The sequence below is a fragment of the Myotis myotis genome, unplaced genomic scaffold, assembly GCF_014108235.1.
Source record: "Myotis myotis isolate mMyoMyo1 unplaced genomic scaffold, mMyoMyo1.p scaffold_m19_p_3, whole genome shotgun sequence".
NCBI lineage: Eukaryota > Metazoa > Chordata > Mammalia > Chiroptera > Vespertilionidae > Myotis > Myotis myotis.
Window position 1 is genome coordinate 89,012,139 of NW_023416335.1, and position 22,126 is coordinate 89,034,264.

Below are 22,126 nucleotides of genomic sequence, written 5' to 3' on the forward strand. Positions count from 1 at the left end.
GTGGTAGAGAATTAGAAAACTCAGACATGTAGCAAATAAATTTGAAAGAATTCTGATTGGAAAACAAGGTGAAAGAACCTATGTCATTATGGCCAAAGGATAATGGAGCTCCTTTCTTTAGCAGCACTTCTCTTTTTAATTTTTTGATATATGTATATATTTTTTCTTTTTTCAGTTTGTACATGTATTACATTTTTATAAAATATAGGTAAAGCACCAAAAAATATATGAAACAGGAGTTAAAAAACCACTCATGATCTCACCATCTTACAGCAACCACTATTAACAGATTTCCTTGAGCTCTTTTCTTTTTCTCTGATTTTAGTAAAGATCATTTTATATGTACAGTCTTTTACACCCTGCATTCGCCTAACATGATGTCCCTCACACACTGAAAGTGATGTGCGGAAATACGGAGCCTTAGCCACATAGGTATTTGAGCTACTGGATCAACCTGGAGTGCCTGCCATCTAGTCCTTTTGTTTACATTAGATCCTTCTTGTTTAAGTCACTTTAGTTAGGTTTCTTTTATTTGCAGCCCAAACAACCCGAACTGTGAAAACTGTCTTGAATTTATGAATTCCTCCCATGCATGATTTCTTTTTTTTTTTTTTTTTTTCCACTGAAAATATCTTACTGGCCTTTTGGATGGAAACAGGAATTTATTTGCCAGGAAGGATGATCCCATCATACTTCTGCTGAAACCAGCACATGGCCTTCTCTTTGCTGATTCTGTGTTTGGCTCTAATGCAACCTGACCTGCGTTTCTTGTCTGTGATGCTGGAACCTGACCTACCCAGCACCACATAGATGCCCATCCAGTGCATAGATAGCAATGCTTGGGTCATATTTGATCCCCACATTGAGGTGTTCTGGATCCTAAAACCAAAATTTCCAGTATCTGAGAAGTTATTTTTTTGTAATTTGTACTCTTACACCTTCAGACCTTTCCCCAAGATTTCTTTTGCCTCAGCCCCATAGATTGTGCAGTGGACAGCAATCTTTTCATTTCTCCTAATGCCTAAGGATCTGACAGTGTAGCTGACTTTGGAGAACACACGAGTCTGGCGTGTGAGCTGCTTCAGGACCTTGGGTGCCTGGATCAGTCTGTCTCCACTTTTCCCCACACAGATGTTGAGGCAGAGCCTATGAATGTGAAGTTCCCTCATGGGGTTCTCCTTTTCCCCTTAATCCTGTGCCATGATGAGAAACAGGAAGAGATTTCTTCCTTTTAAAACATGTGAATGTAGACTAAATTACTATGAGTGAAATTTGGGGATTAAAGATTATACACTTTATTAAGTTTTTGACCTCTGAGGGATTTCATTTATTTTCTTGCCAGTTCATGGTGAGATTTTAAAACATTTTTTTGAAATGAAAATTTTGGTGTTTTAAACTGGTAAAGTTTCCTTTTCTTCTTCTTAAAAATATTTGGTTCACTACAGTGCCTGCAACGTTATTTCTTTATATACACTATTTTTTTAGTATCTACTCTATGTCTGATACTTTTGCACATAACCCAGTGTGTGTGTGTGTGTGTGTGTGTGTGTGTGTGTGTGTGTATGTGTATGTGTATTTTAATAGGCATATTTTACCCATTAGTATTCACTGAATGTTTGGTCTTACCCATGGCATCTTGTGTTAGGTTTTCAAATTATTATGCTTTCTTATTGTTTACCCTTTTCTGAGTTTTGTCTTGAATTTTCTTTAAATTTCCTTGTGACTTGGAAGTTAAATATGTCTAATTTTTGTTGTAATTGTGGGTATGTTTAACATTTGCACTTAGCATTGGAACAGTAGCTGTGGAGCTCCCCTAAGCTATATGAGCTTCAGCATGTTCTTTTCTTCCTTCCTTTTATAGCCTAAATTTTGTTGAAATAATTAGAAATGTTTGTTCATATAATTTTTTTTTTTGCAATTTGCTCTTTCAAGTCTCCTTGCTGAATATTTGTATCATGATTTCAACACCATTAGCATACATAATTTAGATCACTGTAGTTTTGTTACCTTTATTGCTCACTGCTATTTGTTTTATACTCATCTATATCTATACTTTCAAATATCTTCTACTTTCTTGAGTTCTTTAATTTTTAATTGATTGTATGTCCCCCTTTCTTAAGAATTTTTTTTCCAGAAAGAATATGTGGAAAGTACATTGTTATCTTTCTAAGTCTATTAATATTTTTCATTTGCTTTATAATCATGATAATTACAATATTGATAATTTAGTTAAATTTGGGATTCTTACTAGGTCACAGTTTTTTACCTTCAAAGTCCTACAAACCTTACTCCATGGTCTTTTAGCAGTTAATACCCCTCCCCCCCCTTTTTAAAAAAAAATCTTGGTGGAGGTTCCTATGTCTATTTAATTTTTTTTCTCCTTGACATTCAGAAATTCTGGGATGTGTTTATCTTTTATGATTAATTCTGCCAAGTTCTGTGCATAATTTCAGTTTGAAAAACTCATTTTTAAGCTCCCCCCACCCCCTATTATTTACTTAATATTTCTGCTTTACTTATCTCTCCCTTCTCTTTCTGGAATTCCTGTTATATACATATTTGATCTTCTGGATCTGTTGTTCAGGTTTTATCTTTTTCACTGATAATGTCTTGTTTTTTATTATTTTCCTGTGAACGCTGGGAGATTTCATTGAGCACTAATTTTCTGCGGTAGCCAGTCTGCATTTCACTGTCTCTATTCTTTAGGCCACTAGTTTCACTTTTTGTTTTCAAATGCTATTTCTTGTTACTCCCTTTTCACCTTTCCTTGAAGTAATGTTTGTTATCACTGATTCATTATCAGTTTGAAGTTCATTGAGAATGTAAATTCTAATATTTGTAAGCTTGTCTTGTTTCTTGCAGTTATTCAGATTATTCCGTGTCTCTTAAAATATTCGAGTCTCTTCTCCTATCTAGTTTGCTTGCTTGTCTGCTTGCTCATCTGCCAAGTGAGGTCTAGTTTATGCAGTATGGGGAACTGAAATAATGCTTTATTGGAAATTGTGTAGACCGTGTTCAGTTCTTTTCATTACAGTCAAACATAGGGGAAAATTTAGATTTATTATAATTTCTCATCAACAGCTTAGAGTTCTGATAGTTTTTGTGGGGTAGAGGTGGAGCTGTAGGCAGTGGGAGACAGCTGCAGGGCAAAGTTCCCCTTTGTTGCAGAACAGTCTCTCTTTTGTGTTGTCTTGGCAGCTCTGAGCCTACTGGAGTAGTTTCCCTTCCCCTTGCATAGCTGGCTGGCCTGGCATCCAGGCAGAACCTGTGTCATGACTCTTTGTCCAGCGCTGCCTTGCTTCCAGCCTCTGCTATCCAGAAGCTGTCTGCAGGCTCTGAAGATGAGATCCTGGTGAACTTGGCCCCTCTCTTTGTAGTGGAGTTTAAAGTTTGAGACTGATAGCCATTGTGTTCCAACCCTGGCTTTGCTATATTAGCTGTGTAACATTAGGCATCTTGTTTAAACCTCCGAGCACCAGTTTACTCGTGTGTATAATAGTATTTAAATTTATTAACACTCTAAGGCACTTAGTAGGGTGTTTGATTCTCAATAGCTAATGAATGGCAGCAGTTTTATTGTTGAGGTTTTGGGAACTAGCTGCTGATTAGGCTCTCCATTCACTACTCCCTTTTCTAAGCCATCTCCTGCTCACTCTCCTCAAGGGTTCAGGTTTTGGATGGGGCTCCTGTGAAGTGGTCAGTTTGTGGTGAAGAATTTTCTCTATCAAGTCAGTTGGGTCATTTTAGCAAGGAATGATGAGACAAAGTCGTGGTAATATGCATCCTGTTGGTTCCAGATACTCACATATAATTCTTTAAACCACTGACTTTTATTTTAATAAATTATGTGAGGTAAGGGTCCACTTTTTGGGAACTAACTAATTAGGGCATCGCCGTTTATTGTATAATTCATCTTTCCCTCACTATAATAACTTTTTAGTATGCTAATTAGTATATATGCTTTTAATTCGGTTCCATTGGTCAGTCTGCTTAATTTAGTATAGTACCATGATATTTGAGTCTTCCTTCAGTGACAAGAATAATTGTTAAGTGCATAGGGATTGGAGACGGATTTCTGGTTTGAATTCTGACTTCTTTAATGCCTGAGAGGATGAGTAAATTACTTAATCTCTCTGGACCTCAGTTTTATCATCTTGAAAATGGGCATAGTGATAGTGCCAATCTGTAGGATACATGTAAAGATTAAATCATAATTCTCATAAAGTAATTAAAACTGAACTTGGCTCAGTGTAAGTGCTTAATAATTGTTAGTTATTATTACATCTTAAAATATCTTTCCATGTGTAACACAGACTTTTTAAAAAACATTTAACTTTATTGTTTATATTATTAGAGATGTCCCCTTTGTTTTTTTCCCCCATTGACCCCCTCCATCCGGCACTCACCCCTCCAAAGCCTTCACACACTATTGTCTGTATTCATGGGCCATGCATATATGCATATAAGTTTCCCATTTAATTTCCCCCCAGCCACTTTCTCACCCCCACCTTCTCTCTGAAATTAATCAGATTGGTTCATGGTTATATGTTTCTGGATCTGTTTTGTTCATCACTTTATTTTGTTCATTAGATTCTACATATGAGTGATATCATGTGATACTTATCTTTCTCTGACTGGCTTATTTTGCTTAACATTATATACTCCAGGTCCATCCACGCTGTTGCAAAAGGTAAGAGTTCCCTCTTTTTTGCTGCTGCATAGTATTCCATTGTGTAAATGTACCACAGCTTTTTTATCTCTTCATTTGCCGATGGCACTTGGGCTGTTTCCAAATCTTAGCTATTGTAAATTGTGCTGCTATGAACATAGGGGTGCATATATTCTTTCTGATTGGTGGTTTGGGTTTCTTAGCATATACTAGTATTCCTAGAAGTAGGCTCACTGGGTCAAATGGCAGTTCTATTTTTAATTTTTTGAGGAAACTACATACTGTTTTCCACAGTGGGCTGAACCAGTCTGCATTCCCAGCAGCAGCGTACTAGTGTTTGCGTTTCTCCACATCCTCGCCAAGACTGTAGTTTGTTGATGTAGCCATTCTGATAGGTATGAAGTGGTACCTCATTGTTGTTTTAATTTGCATCTTGGATAATTAGTGACTTTGAGCATTTTTTCATATGTCTCTTGGCCTTCTTTATGTCTACTTCGGAGAAGTATCTATTTAGGTCTTTACCCATTTTTTAATTGGATTGTTTGTCTTACTTTTGTTAAGTTTTATAAGTTCCTTTTATATTTTGGATATTAACCACTTATCGGATGTATAATTGGCAAATATATTCTCTCATGCAGTGGGCTCTCTTTTCAGTTTGTTGATGGTTTCTTTTGCTGTACAGATATAGCCCTATTTGTTTATTTTCTCCTTAGTTCCCTAGGAGATGTATCTGTAAACATATTGCTATGAGAGATGTCTGAGATTTTGCTGCGTGTGGTTTTCTTCTAGGATTCTTATGGTTTCCGACTTACATTTCAGTATTTTATCCATTTTGAGTTTATTCTTCTGTATGGTGTAAGTTGGTGGTCTAGTTTCATTTTTTTAAAAATATATTTTTATTGATTTCAGAGGAAAGGAGAGGGAGAGAGAGATGGAAACATCAATGATGAGAATTGAGAATCATTGATTGGCTGCCTGCTGCACATCCCCTACTGGGGATCGAGCCCGCAACCCAGGCATGTGCCCTTGACCTGGGTTTGAACCCGGGACCCTTCAGTCCACAGGCCAACACTTTATCCACTGAGCCAAACCAGCCAGGGCTAGTTTCATTTTTTTTTTTCATGTACCTGTCCAATTTCCCCAACACCTTTTATTATTGAAGAGATTGTCTTGACTCCATTGTATCATCTTGCCTCCTTTGTCAAATATCAATTATGTGTAATGTCTTGGGTAGATTTCTGGGTCTCTGTTTCATTGATCTATGTGCCTGTCCTTGTGCCAGTACCAGGCTGTTTTGATTACAGTGGCTTTGTAGTGTAACTTTTTTTTTCTTCAGTTAAATCTTTATTGTTCAGATTATTACATTAGTTACTCTTTTTTCCCGCCATAACTCCCCTCCACCCAGTTCCTACCCCACCCTCCGCCCTCACTCCCCACCCACTGTCCTCATCCATAGGTGCATGATTATTGTCCAATCTCTTTCCTCACCCCCACACCCCTTCCCCCCCAAGAATAGTCAGTCTACTCCCTTTCTATGTCCCTGATTCTATTATAATCACCAGTTCATTCTGTTCATCAGATTATTCACTTGATTTTCAGATTCACTTGCTGATAGCTGTGTATTTGTTGTTCATAATTTGTATCTTTACCTTTTTCTTCTTCTTCCTCTTCTTAAAGGATACCTTTCAGCATTTCATATAATACTGGTTTGGTGGTGATGAACTCCTTTAGCTTTTTCTTATCTGTGAAGCTCTTTATCTGGCCTTCACTTCTGAATGATAGCTTTGCTGGATGAAGTAGTCTTGGTTGTAGGTTCTTGGTATTCATCACTTTGAATATTTCTTGCCACTCCCTTCTGGCCTGCAAAGTTTCTGTTGAGAAATCAGCTGACAGTCGTATGGGTACTTCTTTGTAGGTAACTGATTTTCTTTCTCTTGCTGCTTTTAAGATTCTCTCTTTGTCTTTTGCTCTTGGCATTTGAATTATGGTGTGTCTTGGTGTGGTCCTCTTTGGATTCCTTTTGTTTGGGGTTCTCTGCGCTTCCTGGACTTGTAAGTCTATTTCTTTCACCAGGTAGGGGAAGTTTTCTGTCATTATTTCAAATAGGTTTTCAATATCTTGCTCTCTCTCATCTTCTGGCACCCCTATAATTCAGATGTTGGTACGCTTGAAGCTGTCCCAGAGGCTCCTTACACTATCTTCATATTTTCGGATTCTTTTTTCATTTTGCTTTTCCGGTTGGGTGTTTTTTGCTTCTTCGTATTTCAAATCTTTAACTTGATTCTTGCGACCCTCTGGTCTGCTGTTGGGAGTCTGTATAATATTCTTTATTTCAGTCAATGTATGCTTAATTTCTAGTTGGTTCTTTATCACAACATCGAGGGTCTCATTAGGTTTCTTGAGGATCTCACTACATTTATCAGCGGTCTCACCAGTCTTTTTGAGGGCCTTATTAAATTTATCGACAGCTTCTAGACAGTTCTTTAAAGACCTTAAAAGTGTGGTTTTGAACTCTATATCCAACAGTTTGCTTTCCTCCAATTCTGTTGTTTGTGTCCTGTTTCTTTGTCTCGGCATTTTTTATGCTTCGTTGTGTCGATAGAGTGCCTTTCTGTGCTAAGTGTCCCAATTACCTGAGGTAGACACTCTTGGTGCACCCCCTTGTGGGCTTTGTACACAGTCTTGTTGTAGTTAAGCCTTGATTGTTGTAGTTATCACTGTGAGGAATTGACCTCCAGGCCAATTGGCTGTGAGAATCAGCTGTGTCTGCAGTGGGAGAACTTCTGTGCTGGAGACACCCCTCTGGGGCTAGACTTGCTTTGATGGGGCTTTGGTGCTCACTGAGTCTGCCCCCTGAGTGTGTCTTTTATGGTTCCACAGAGCTGCAAACTGGATGGTCCCACTCTGACCTCTGGGCTTCCTGGCTCCTGGATCTCTAGGGAGGTGCTAATCTAGCCTTTGCCTGAGGCTATCCAGCAAGTCTCCCTGCAGGGCTTGGGCGGGGTGGGTCTCACAGGATCAACAGGGCGGGGTTAGCAATTATGGCTGCTCTCAGTCTTGCCCTCAGAGGCTCTGCTTCTCAGTGTCCCAGTAATCGCTGCAAGCCCCACGGAGAGAAAGCTGCCCTGGGTTCTGAGTGATGCCAGACAGTCCCGCTTCTCCCGTATGAGTCTGGATCCCTAGAGACTTGCCCAGAACTGGAGCTCAGAGCCTGAGACTCCCTCCTGATTGAAAACGACAACCACGCCCTCAGCCGCCAGCCCGCTCCGCATGCACTCCGCACCTTAGTATTTTACTTCAGCACTGCCCATTCTCTAAGTCTCGGTATGTTTTTCTCTTTCCTCCTAGTTGTAGAACTTCCACTCAGCCAGCCTTCCTGTGGTTCTGGATGATGTCCGTTCCGTCTTTTAGTTGTATTTTTGAAGTGGTTGTTCGAGGCAGCAAACTCCGGTGTTTACCTATGCCGCCATCTTGGTTTCTCCTTTGTAGTGTAACTTGATAACTGGTAGTGTGATCCCTCCAACTTTGTTCTTCTTCCTCAAGATTCTTATGGCTATTTGGGGTCTTTTTTGGTTCCATATACATTTTTGGAGTGTTTATTCTAAATCTGTGAAATATGCTATTGGTATTCTAATAAGGATTTCATTGAATCTATAGATTGCTTTGGGTAGTATGGCCATTTTAATGATGTTGATTCTACTAATCCATGAACACCGTCTATTCTCCCACTTGTTTATATTTTTCTCTCTTTTTTCAATGTTCTGTAGTTTTCCGAGTACAGGTCTTTTAACTCCTTGGTTAAATTTATTCCTAAGTATCTTAATTTTTTTGTTGCAATAGTAAAATAGATTATTTAGTTTCTCTTTCTGAGAGTTCATTATTGGCGTATAAAAATGCCATTGACTTCTTGGTGTTGATTTTGTATCCTGTTATGTTGCAGAATTCATTTATTGAATCTAGTAGTGTTTTGGTGGAGTATTTAAGGTTTTTATGTACAATATCATATCATCTGTGAATGACAGTTTTACTTCCTCTTTTCCAATTTGGATGCCTTTTATCTCTTCTTCTTCTCTGATCACTGTGGGTAGGACTTCAATACTATCCTATATAATAAAGAGGTAATATGCAAATTGACAATCACTCCAACACACAAGATGGCCGCCCCTATGTGGACACAAGATGGCCAGCAGGGGAGAGCAGTTGGGAGGGACCAGGCCTGTAAGGGAGGGCAGTTGGGGGCAATCAGGCCTGCAGGGGAGGGCAGTTAGGGGTGACCCAGGCCTGCAGAGGAGGGCATTTTGAGGGGACCAGGCCTGCAGGGGAGGGCAGTTGCAGGGGAACCCAGACCTGCAGGGGAGGGCAGTTGGGGGGGACCCAGGCCTGCAGGGGAGGGTAGTTAGGGGTGATCAGGCTGGCAGAGGAGGGTATTTGGGGGGACCAAGCCTCCAGGGGAGGGCAGTTGCGGGGGACCCAGGCCTGTAGGGAAGGGCAGTTGGGGGGATCCCAGGCCTGTAGTGGAGGGCAGTTGGGGGGACCAGGCCTGCAGGGGAGGGCAGTTAAGGGCAATCGGGCTGGCAGAGGAGGGCAGTTAGGGATGACCAGGCTGGCAAGGGCGGGCAGTTAGGGGTGACCGGGCCAGCAGTCCTGGATTGTGAGAGGGATGTCCGACTGCCCATTTAGGCCCGATCCCACCGGAGATCCTGATTGGAGAGTGTGCAGGCTGGGCTGAGAGACACCCCCCGCTCCCCCACCCCATGCATGAATTTTGTGCACCGGGCCTCTAGTGTTGAATAAGAGTGGTGAAAACAGACATGTTCCTGTTCTTAGGGGAAATGCTTTTATTTTTTGCCCATTGAGTATGATGTTGGCTGTAGGTTTATCATATATGGCCTTTATTATGTTGAGGTATGACCCCTCTATTCCCACTTTGCTAGAGTTTTTATCAAAAAAGGGCATTGGATTCCTAGCCAGTTTGGCTCAGTGGATAGAGCATCAGCCTGTGGACTGAAGGGTCCCAGGTTTGATTCTGGTCAAGAGCACGTACCTTGGTTGCAGGCTCCTCCTGGTCTGGGCTTGTACAGGAGGCAACCATTCCATTTGTTTCTCTCATATCAATGTTTCCCTCTCTCTCTCTTCCTCCCACTCTCCCTAAAAATCAATGGAAAAATATCCTTATGTGGATTAACCCCCCCCCCCCCCCCCCACACACACACACACAAAGGGGCATTGGATTTTGTCTAATGCTTTTTCTGCATCAATTGATATGCTCATGTGATTTTTGTCTTCCAATTTGTTTATGTGATGTATCACATTTATTGATTTGTTGTTTATTGTACCAGCCTTGCATCCCCGCAATAAATCCCACCTTGTCATGATGTATGATCTTTTAAAGATATTGCTGGATCCGATTTGCTAATATTTTGTTGAGGATTTTAGCATCTATATTCATCAGGGATATTGGTATGTAATTCTCTTTCTTTATAGTGTCTTTTATCTGGTTTTGGAATTAATTAGGCTAATGCTAGCCTTGTAAGGAGAGCTTGGAAGTGTTCCTTTCTTTTGGAATTTTGGAATAATTTGAGGAGAATGTTAGTTCTTCTTTGAATATTTGGTAAAACTCCCCTGTGAAACCTTCTGGACCAGAGCTTTTGTTTGCTGGGAGTGTTTTGATTACTGCTTCTATTTCAATAGTTATCAGCATATTCAGGTTTTCTGATAATTCCTGGTGGAGTTTTGGAAGATTATATTTTTCTAGGAATATGTCCATTTCATCCTTGTTAGAATATAGTTGTTCATAGTATTTTTTTTTAGGATCCTTTGTATTTCTATGGGGTCAGTTGTTACTTTCCCTCCTTTGTTTCTGATTTTGTTTATTCAGGTCCTCTCTTTGTTTCTTGATGAGTCCTGCTAAACTTCTTTCTCCCTTATTTTCCAGCAGAGTTATGGCTTTACTTCTATAAATCCAATTAAATGGATTTCTATCACACTGACAAAACCCAGAGTTGGAGAAGGTAGGGAGATATACATAGCTGTCTCACAAGGAAGCCTTAATCTTTTTAAGTGGCATAAGAAGAGTTGAGAGAGAAATTATAAGTGATCATAATTTTCTTTGCTAGCTAGTGAAGAACAGCATAACTCAGAGAATTTCACAGAGCAAAAATGATCAAATCCAAACCTCAAAAATTGCTAAAGGTTCATCAATCTTATTTATCTTTTCAAAGAATGAGCTCTTGGTTTTATTGATGTTTTTTTGTTTGTTTGTTTGTTTTTTGTCTCTATGTCATTTATTTCCCCTCTGATCTTTATTATTTTCCTTCTTCTACTTACTCAGGGCTTTTCTTTTTGTTTTCTTTCTAATTCTTCAAGTTGTAGGGTTAGATAGTTTATTAGAAGTTTTTCTTGTTCTGTGATGTAGGCCTGTAGTGCTATGAACTTCCCTCTCAGGACTGCTTTCACTGTGTCCCATAAATTTTGGGTTGTTGTGTATTCATTTTTATTTGTTTCCAGGAAGTTTTTATGTCTTTCTTGATCTCTTTGATAACCCATTCATTGTTTAATAACATGCTATTTAGCCTTCATGTGTTTGAATGCTTTTGAGTTTTTTTTTATTGTAGTTGATTTTAATTTCATGCCATTGTGCTCCAAGAAGATGCTTGATATGATTTCAATCTTCTTGAACTTGTAGACTTAGTTTGTGTGCTAACATATGGTGTATCTTTGAAAATGTCTCATGTGCAATTGAGAAGAATGTATATTTTGTTGCTTTGAGATGAAATGGTCTGTAAATGTCAATTAATTCCATCTCATCTAAAATGTAACACAGACTTTTATTTTTGAGTCTAGCTTCCAAAACTGGAGATTTCAAAGATGTTAACTTTCTTCCTCCTTCATCAACTTCTTTCTCCCTTATTTTCCAGCAGAGTTATGGCTTTACTTCTATAAATAACACCAAGAACTAGTCTTGCAAAGCCTGGAGGTTTGTTTTTGAGGGAAAGTGGTTGGAAACTTGGCTCTGTTAGGGCCAGGATCCCATTTTTACCCTCTTTGTGTTTCTTGTACTAGTCCTGGTTTGTGGTAAATACTCAATACATAATTTTCAAAACGAAGAAAAGGTAATATCTTCAGCCTTTTAATAATCAAAGATTTTAAGATATTAAGGATCCAGGTTAGGGTCAATTAAACTTTTGTAAATTTACAGTATCTTGTAGCACCTTAAAATTGGAAAAGGCTGATTTTTCTCATATATTCAATACTAAAAGATAACTTTAGTAGAGCAAGGAGAATTTTTTTTAAAAAAAAATATATTTTTATTGATTTTAGAGAGAGGAATGGAAAGGGATAGAGAGATAGAAACATTGATGAGAGAGAAACATCATTGATTGGCTGCCTACTGTGGGCCCCCTACTGTATATTTAGCCCAGGCATGTGTCATGACCAGGAATCGAACTGTGACGTCCTGGTTCATGGGGCGATGTTCAACCATTGAGCCACTCTGTCTGAGCAAGGAGAACTTTTTTGCTTCTTCACAGGCTGGGGTAACTTTTCTCTCGTTCTTCCTCTCACTGGCTTGGGGACCACAGGCAGGTTATCATCTGCATACTGCAGTTCTTTACTTCTACGATGGAAGTGAACACAGTCTCTCCTCCTGGAACTTCTGTGAAGATTAAATGAAGGAAAGCAGGTAAAGTACAATGTGTTTTCTATAACAAGTGCTCAGATGTTATTGTCTGTCAGTTTGTGCTACAGTAACAAATTACCGCAGACTGAATGGTTTTCTCACAGTTCTGGAGGTTGAAGTCTGAGATGGAGATGCCACCCTATCGTGGGTTCTTTGTGAGCCTCTATTTCTGATTTATAGATGGCTGTCTTCTCATTGTGTCCTCACGTGGCAGGGAGAGAGCGAGAGATCATTTCTCTGGTGTTTCTTCTCAGAAGACCGCTAATCCCATTCAAGAGAGCTCCACCTTCGTGGCCTAATCTCCTTTCCAAGGCCCCACCTCTTAACAGCATCCCATGGGTGTTAGGGTTTCAACATACGAATTTTTGGGAACACGCAAACATTCAGTCCTTAATAGTTGCTATTAATCTTTCTACTACTATTATGTAACTTTCTCAGCTAATAGAAGGAAAAATGGAAGCTTTACTCTAATCGTACCATCACTCTCTATTTCTTTTCTGGTGTCCCCATATCTGGGCAGTGAGTGCCAGAATGGAACTTTTTTCTCAGATTCTTCATGTACTTTATTTTGGCTTCACTCTTATTTTTTTAAGAATTTATTTATTTATTTATTGTTGACAGTATTAGCGATGTCCCCCATTTCCCAACCTCCTACCCTTTGCTACCTAGCCCCCACCCTACCCCAGGCCTTCCCCACACTATTGTCTATTTCTGTGAGTTATGTATATATACATATATGTTCTTTGGTTAATCTCTTCCCACCCCCTCCACCGCCCTCCCCACTGAGATGTGCCATTATGTTCCATATATCCATTGGCTTTACTCTCAATGGAAGGGATGCCCACCAGAAAGAAGTTTCTTCATTTTTTTTTATAATGTGCTAGATGCCAACCCTTTGTTTTGCTTTATATATCAGGAGGTAAGACAATTATACATTGGGCAGTTGGAGATATTTCTTAAAATGTTTTGGCTTTTTCTGGGTTTTGTTCATTTTTAGGTTTATGTGTCAGTGAGCTTCATCTACCTGCTGCAGCTCACATTCATGAATGCACATTGCACTCATACATTGGCAAACACACTCTGATTTGTAAACATGCTTTACACTAAACAATTCCCTATTTTACAATTATCTTAGTTATCTTGGCCATGGTTAACTGGTTATTATCAAAACATACCTGTAGGCCATGATCAGTAGAACTTGGGAAATACCAATCCTAGCTGAGAGGTCAAAGAGGAAATTGGCCTTGACCCATTTAGGCAAGGTGAAAAATAGCCAGTTCTTTGGCACTGTGTTCTTTTTCAACACAGAAAGTAAAGTTGCAGCAATTAAAAGGACTCACAAGATTTCACAAAGTATGCTTACATACTGAGGCTTAGGAAAGACAAGCATACAATATAGCAAGAGAAAGAGAACACAGGCAAACATCAGGGAATCCAGAACATTCCAGGTTCTTTGTCATTTGCACAGAATGTTTTTGTTTTTTGTTTTTGGATAATGAACCTTCAACATACATATGAGATAGCATGGCCTAGGCCAGTGATGGCAAACCTTTTGAACTCGGCGTGTCAGCATTTTGAAAAACCCTAACTTAACTCTGGTGCCGTGTCACATATAGAAATTTTTTGATATTTGAAACCATAGTAAAACAAAGATTTATATTTTTGATATTTATTTGATATATTTACATGCCATTTAACAAAGAAAAATCAACCAAAAAAATGAGTTTGCGCGTCACCTCTGACACACGTGTCATAGGTTCGCCATCACTGGCCTAGGCAAATAGATCAATAGAACAGATTAGAAAGTCCAGAAAGAGACCAATACACATATATAGTCATTTGATTTTGACAAAAGAGCAAAAGCAATTTGGTGGAGAAAGGATTATCTTTTCAACAAATGGTGCTGGAACAATTGAATATTTGCATATTAAATGAACTTCAATCCATGCCTCATATGCGTACAAAAATGAACACAAAATGGATCATGCATAGACTTAAATGTGAAACCTTAAATGTAAAACCATAAAGCTTCTAGAATAAATGTAGGACAAACTCTTTGTGACAAGAATCTGCATTTTAACAAAATCCCCAGGTTATTCTTATACACATTAAAGTTTGAAAAGAACTGCCCTGTAAGGTGCGTGTGGAAGGATGAATGCTAGTTATGCAGGTCATAAAGGGCAATGTGGGAGAAAGATGCTTCAGCAGAGGGTTAGCGCATGCTGAGGCATGAAGGTATGATGAGTGAGGGCAGTTGTTCCATTGAACAGTTCATGCAGGAGTTTTCACCAATGTACAGTTAAATAAAAAGACAATATAATGAGCTTTTATATCTAAAACTTACCAAGTTTTAGAATTCTAAGATCATATCTTTCTTAACTTTGTAAAATGAAAATGCTAGCAAATTATAGATTTTGTTTTTGTTTGAAGTGTTTTTTGTTTTTTTCTTGGCAGAATAAAAAGTTGACAACCCTATGTTTAATACTTTTAGTTTCTGTTTGTTTTTTTCTGACCTATGAAATCCAACAAAAAGTATGCCTCAGTTGACTGAGTTAGAGAACTAAGAATAGTTTGGATAGAGTATTGGGCAGCTGGGGTGGGTGGGGCCAGAGAAGCAAACAGAGGTCAGATCCTGGGGAACCTCATAGGCCATAGAATTGGACTTGATCCCCAAATGGTTGAAGATTGTGACATAATTGGATTTGCATTTTAGAACGATGGCTTCTCAGTGTCTGGGTTCGGGTTCAAAGAAGGGGAAAAGGAGACAGGAGACCAGCCAAGAAGCTCTGTGGATATCAGCGAGAGTGTGACTAAGACAACATGGACAGCGGACAGAGGATAAACTTAAGTTACATTAGGAGGTAGAATTGACAGGAATTAGGAACCTATTGGATGGAAGAGATACCTTTACATTACTTAAATTATTCTCTGACTATATTTTGGTGAATTTTGTATGCCCATGTAAGTGCAATCAGCACAATCTCAGAATTCTTAAATGGATTAATATAAATGACTATTGAGTAGAGTCATTGAACATCTGTGCAGTGTAGTCCCTCAAAGACAAAGAGAAACTCATTAAAATGAGATTAGAGAGCTAATCTATCTTCATACTTAAATACCCATTCATGAAAAGCTATGATTTGTGAGTCAGAAAATGCTGATTGCATTCATTTTATTACATATATAATTCCTTGGCGAATGCTGTCTAGTGGAAATATTGGGTACTTCTAAAATTTCAGACTTTTATTTTTGCAGGGATTAATTCAATACTGCTGCATATTATATAGAGCAATAATTTACATATCATGCTTGCTTTACAAAATAGCTTTTGGTAGAGGAGCTATGTGATATGTCAGCCTTAGCTCAAGAGTCTTATAAATTTAAGAACTTTTTTGTAAGCACCCTGAAAGGAATATTAGAAAATAATTTAGTTTTGGCCATTACTTTTACCTGAAGTTCCCCACAAAAACATAAGTGAGTATTGACTAATAAACAGAAGGTTTCGTTTCTCTGGCTTCTCTGTGAATTGAATGAGTTTACATGTAAACTTTTCTGTTGGCATGGCTTAAATCAAGCATGCTTTCCAAGGGAGGTCAAGACAGTGAATTATTTGTGGTAATAGACTTTTCTTCAACCAACATATAAAGAATTTTTGCTATTGTAGGTTCATTTGCACTTTGTTGCACCATGTACTTTGATACGTCAAGGCAATTCTATGGAAGCTTATGGGGGATATTCAATATGGAAAGGAAGTCCATGTGATTTTGATTTATGGGATTTATTAACATTCATGAGTATGTATTATGTATCTCAAGAACCCACAGGAAGAATGGTTGATTATAGGAGGAAAGGATATTTGTATACAGTGGGTTTTTAAAAGATGACGAGATTTTTCAATCATTTATGCCACTTAGTGTTTTCCAGTAGTAAAGGGAATTTAATCTCCTAATGAAATACATTTAAGCACTACAGAAAATAGACATTTTCATCTACTGTGCTAATCTAACTTCAAAGCAGTCCATGTGCTGTTGTTTCTTTTATCATTGGTATATGCTGTGTAATTTATATATTCAGAATATTTAGCATGAGAACTTAAAAACTTTTTCTAGCTGGATATTCTGATACTTTGTACCAATTTCTTTTGGGCATATGTGCTAGATAATTTGCCTCAGCTATACCTTTTAACACATAACTTTTTAAAGGTTGTTCATTCATTTTAGAGGCCCAGAAATTGTCTGTCTGTTCTCTAGAAATAAAGAGTGTCTCATCTATGAACTATTTATTAATACCAACAGAGGATATTAAACCAATTCAGATTGCTAAGTGAATGACAAAAGTGTTTAGTACTTTTGTGAATTAATATCCACTACTATTTCTCTATTCATAAACTGTACTCTCAAAGGAGGCTATGTCTTTCTGTGACATACAATTATATATAGTTATTGGTATGAGACAAGACCTCAAGAGTAAAAAAATTATAATGGGCAATTTCAGACATAAATAACACACAAAAATAACGATGCTTGCATCACCCAGCTTCAAAAATCAACCTTTTGCCAATCTTATTTCAAATATCTTCCCACCTCAATTTTTGTTGGGAGGAGTACTGGGATTTACTTTAAATGAATTTTAGTTTACTATATTATTTCATGTGTTAATACTACAGAAAATATCTATAAACGATAACTTGTTCTGCATTCCATAATGCCATTGTCACACAGAACTAAATTAACAATAATTTTCATAATATTATCATCATCATAGTCTGATCAGTTCATCTGGGAGAGGAAATGATAACTTGACTTGATCTGGGATAATTTCCTTGTCATTCATTGCCTTCATTTCAACTTTAAGACCTCCTTGAAGTTGAGCTCCTCTGGAAGACTGGGTTTACTTTTGCTTCTAACTGGTTACCTGAGGACATTATAAATCTAGGTAAGACCAACTAAAATTAATTCTCCACATGAGGCTTTTCAGATGACACAAGTAGATCAAATACATACTTATTTTTTTCATGAGGGTCAGCTGGTGGAGACAATTTAATTAAAAAAAATTTACCCCTTTTTATCCAGACAAGTTTCCATGCTGTTCCATTTCTGCTTGGGAGGATTTATTTCTTATAAACTCTTACACTAAGGATGTAGTCTTTGGGATCCCAGTTTAAATAGAATATTTTATTAGATTCCTTATGTTGGCTCTAGGCCTTTCACCCTATATCCCATGCCCACTGCAGTATTTAAAATGAATATGGAAGCCCTAGCAGGTTGGCTCAGTGGTTAGATTGTCAGCGCAAAGGGTCCTGGGGTTTGATTCCGGTCAAAGGCATGTACCTTGGTTGCAGGCTCCACGGCAACCAGTCGATGTGATTCTCTGACATCGATGTTTTTCTCTCTGTGTCTCTTCCCCTTCCTTCCATTCTCTCTCTCTCTCAAAAAAAAAAAAATAAAAATAAAAAATCAATGGAAAAAATATCCTTGGGTGAAGATAAATAAAAACAAAAACAGAAAATAAAACAAAAAAATCCCCCATAAAATGGATATTCAAGAACTCTGGGGTCTTGTTTCTTCTTAAAAACATCTAGGATTTGGTTCTTCCTCATTATTCTCCTGCCACTACTGCATTCTCACATGCTGATCACTATAGTAGACTCTCAATTGGTATTTCAGCCTTTAATTTTTCTCCTGTCTAATCCATGTTGCTCATTACTACCAAAGTAGTCTTTTGAAAACATCCCCTTTCATTATGTAACCTTACCCACTTACACATGATTCAGAAGTTCTCCTTTGCTCTTTTTTTTCATAGGATATCAATTCTAATTCCTTCATACTCTTAAGTTCAAGTTGGATTTGAATGCTGGATGAGTATCCTGCTGCCTTACCCTGCAACATGCTGCAATGGACAAGTGAATTTCTTTTACACATTCTCAGGGTCAGTCTGTTGACCTTCTAATTGCTGCATCTTTGGCAACTCTATGAAGATTGAGTTTTAGAGAGAGAGTCCTTTTTCCTTTCCTTTTAAAATTAAAAAAATATTTTTATTGTTTCAAAATAGATATAACATAAAATTTACCATTTTAACCATTTTTAAGTGTACAATTCAGTGACATTAAATACTTTCACAGTGTTGTGCACCACCACCACTTTCCCAAACATAAACTCCATACCCATTAAACATTAATTCCCTATTCTCCCCTCCCTGCAGCTCTTTTTGTGTTTATAAGGTGTGAAATTCTTGGTCATTTTGCTACATTTAACTACCCTGGAAAAGAGCAGTTCATCAATCTACGGATTCAGAACAGTGGCAGCCAGGGGCATTCTCTGACTAACTGCTCTTTCAGTCTGCTATTTCATTAAGTCCCTGTTGAGCATTATCACTGCTGTAGCAGTCCGTAGGAATAGAGTGGTAAGTAGGCTGATACAGATCGTGCCTTCCCACTGCATACAGAGCCAACCACTATATTTAAATCTATATTGTTCTTTTAATGATTCCATCCATATTCCTCCTAATGGGTAATATTGATGAACACTCTCATATTGTTGAAGTGCTCAGACTGACAGTTCAAGGCTTGTACTCACATTTCTCTTTCCTGTGAGGGACTCTGGCTGAGGAACAGATGGCATTGCTGATGGTAATAACCAGGAACCATCCATCCAGCCTCACTGATCTTCTGGTGCATTCCTAGTGCTTCCCTATGGGTTATTCTTTATCATTGTACTAGGAATGTGTTCATTTTTCTCTTCTCTTTTATTTCCCATTCTTTTTTTTCTTTTTATGTATTTATATGACCTCTTCAAGCAACTCCTCTATGCTAAGTACCATATGTATTCAAAATAAAAATATTGTAGGTATTAAAGATAGAAATATTCAGGATAAATTTTAAAAGTTCTCAAGGAATTTATCAACTCATGAGGAGATGGACTTGCTAATTGGCATTGACAGCTAATATGACTGTCCTAATATATGCAAGATACAGTATGATCCTGGAGTTTAATTTGCCTGAGGAATCCTGAGGCTGGTAGGGAAATGATGCTAATATGGGAGAGTAGATATGCAGGCAATGCTGGTAAGAGGGTGGGAGCCTGGGAACTCTAAAACCACAACTGTGCAAGGACAGGAAACTGGGATTAAATGGCCACTAAGAATTAAATCACCAAGAAAACAAAATCTTCAAAACGAGTCTCCAGTGCGAGGAAACTATTTGCAGACACAGAGTAGTGCTTTTTAGTAATAAAACTTACCAGAGTAAGGCCTTGTGGTGGCTTCTTTTTCTCAAGACTCTTACTAATAACTGATAAAGACAGCAATTCCATGTATTTTGTGTGTGTTTATAATTTCTCACCTAGCATATGGGTCCATTTAACTTCATTTTAAGACTTCATTTTATAGTTTTAAAAACAATGAAGGTATTGCCTCTTGGTTGTGATTTTTAAAATTCTAAATGACAAAGGTTTTCACACCTTTGATTTGAGAGAGATGGCCCTGCTGGTTAAAATGTCAGGGGGAGATCTGTAATTATTACACCTGGCAGAACCACATACCTACAAATGACCAGAATGGTTGTTACTATTTTTAAAGCAGGAATGTCGTTAAAAACTCAAGGTTTTGAAATATAAAACAGCCACATATTTTCTCCAGCTTCTGATTGCTAGGTTGCTACAGTTATGAGAAAAAAAATCCAGGTGTCTGTGATTCTGCGAAGTTGTTTAGGTCTGGTATAGTGGGGTTATTAATGCTTGGAACTGAGCTACTTGGCAGAGTGGTATAGAAGCTGGACAGCATCCAGCTTGGGCCCTAAACCCTGGGTGCTTCATTCACTCCACACAGCAGCAGCCTCCTTCTATCCATGGAGACACTCTCAATACAGAGATACATAGTGTTTTGTAGGAGATAAGATTTAGTTTACGACATGCGATCTGAGTGCATATAATGAGAATCTGGCCAGCAGTTTGTTTTTATACAAATTATCATAGAGAAATAGGCCTTTTCACAACATCTTTAATCTCTCAGGTATGTTTTCCAAGAATTTCTGCAACATTCTCTGCAATAAAGGCATTCCCTCTTTAAACAAGTGACTGAAAACTACAAAAGGACATTGACTGACAGACATCCCTTTGCTCAAAGTTTTCCTATGTTTGCAGATCCCTAGAGACTGCCTTCTGTTTGTATTGAGGTTGAAATGTGTGATCTATTTGAAAAGTATTCCCTGAAAATAGAGGGTCTTCAAAACACAGTAGGGTTTACTCTTCACCCCCCACCCCCTTACTTCAGTGATGGCAAAAATAACAATTGTCCCCTGGGAAATGAATCTCATTGCTATGGTAACTAATGAAGGTTGCATCATTCTAGCACACATTTTTTAAAGCCTAGATTTCAACATGGGTAGATGCCTGTCTTATTTTATTCGGTAACTTAGCAACCTATGGTATACTGTTTGTCACCACCCCCAATTTTTTCTCTCAGAAAAGTGACCTATATAGTTTTGTGTGTATGTGTGTGTGCGTGTGTGTGTGTGTGTGTGTGTGTGTGTTTAAATTGTAGCTAGCCCTAGTTGGTTTGGCTCAGTGTATAGAGCATCGGCCTGCGGACTGAAGGGTCCCAGGTTCGATTCCAGTCAAGGGCATATGCCTGGGTTGTGGGCTCAATCCCCAGTAGGGGGGTGTGCAGGAGGCAGCCAATCAATGATTCTCTCTCATCATTTATGTTTTTATCTCTCTCCTTCTCCCTTCCTCTCTGAAATCAATAAAAAGATATTTTTAAAAAAGTGTAACTATGTTTTTTTGTGAATTTGGTTCATTTCTTAGGTATGTTTATAATGACCTTATTTTCTGGCCCCCAAATTAGGACACGTGGTATGCCTGAGAAGTAAAGGATTTTTCTTCTACTTCATTGGTGTCTCACATTAAGGTCTTCACAGGGCTTTTTTGTTCTACACCTCTTAATTGTTGCTATTCAGGGGTTTGTCTTTGGCCCTCTTTTTCTAATTCATGTATTAGTATTTATTAATTATTGTATTTTCTTTTTTATTTTTTAAATTTTTATAATTTATTAGGGTGATGTTGCTTGATATGATTTCAGTCTTCTTAAATTTATTGAGATTTGTTTTGTGTCCTAATATGTGGTCTATCCTAGAAAATGTTCCATGGGCACTTGAAAAGAATGTACATTCTGCTGCTTTGGGGTGAAATACTCTGAAAATATCAATGAAATCCATCTGATCTAGTGTGTCATTTAAGGCTGCTGTTTCCTTGTTGACTTTCTGTCTGGAAGATCTATCCATTGATGTCAGTGGGGTGTTGAAATTCCCTACTATGACTGTATTACTGTCTCTTTCTTTATGTCCATCAAGATTTGCTTTACATATTTAGGTGCTCCTATGTTGGGTACATAAATGTTTACAAGGGTTATATCCTCTTGTTGGATTTCTCTTTTTATCATTATGTAGTGTTCTTCTTTATCTCTTACTATAGCCTTTGTTTTGAAGTCTATTTTGTCTGAATAAGTATGGATACCCCAGCTTTTTTTTTCATTTGCATTTGTATGAAGTATCTTTTTCTACCTCTTTACTTTTAGTCTGTGTGTATCTTTTGTTCTGAGGTGGGTCTCATGTAGACAGCACATATATGGATCTTGTTTTCTTATCCATTCAGCTACCCTATATCTTTTTTGTTATTGTTTTGTTAATCCCCACCCAAGGATATTTTTTCCATTGATTTTTAGAGAGAGTGGAAGGAAGGGGGCGGGTAGATGCACATTGATCGGTTGCCTTCCACAAGCACCCC

At 38.1% G+C, this 22,126-nt stretch overlaps 1 protein-coding gene and 1 pseudogene across 6 annotated transcripts in view; one reads left to right on the forward strand and one right to left on the reverse strand.

The window, feature by feature from the left end:
* WDFY2 (WD repeat and FYVE domain containing 2) overlaps window positions 1-22,126 on the forward strand; it is a 225,843-nt gene that overhangs the window by 44,586 nt on the left and 159,131 nt on the right. The window contains exon 1 of one of the 6 annotated variants that reach the window (XM_036300336.1): window positions 11,938-12,350. The exons of 4 other annotated variants lie outside the window; for them this stretch is intronic. In XM_036300336.1, coding sequence (XP_036156229.1) covers window positions 12,337-12,350 — 14 coding nt within the window. In that variant the 5' untranslated portion in view covers window positions 11,938-12,336. Of the gene's footprint in view, window positions 1-11,937; window positions 12,351-17,815; window positions 18,276-22,126 lie in introns of those variants that run through there. One more of the 6 variants, XM_036300335.1, reaches the window with a different exon arrangement.
* LOC118651311 lies at window positions 663-1,202 on the reverse strand (annotated as a pseudogene).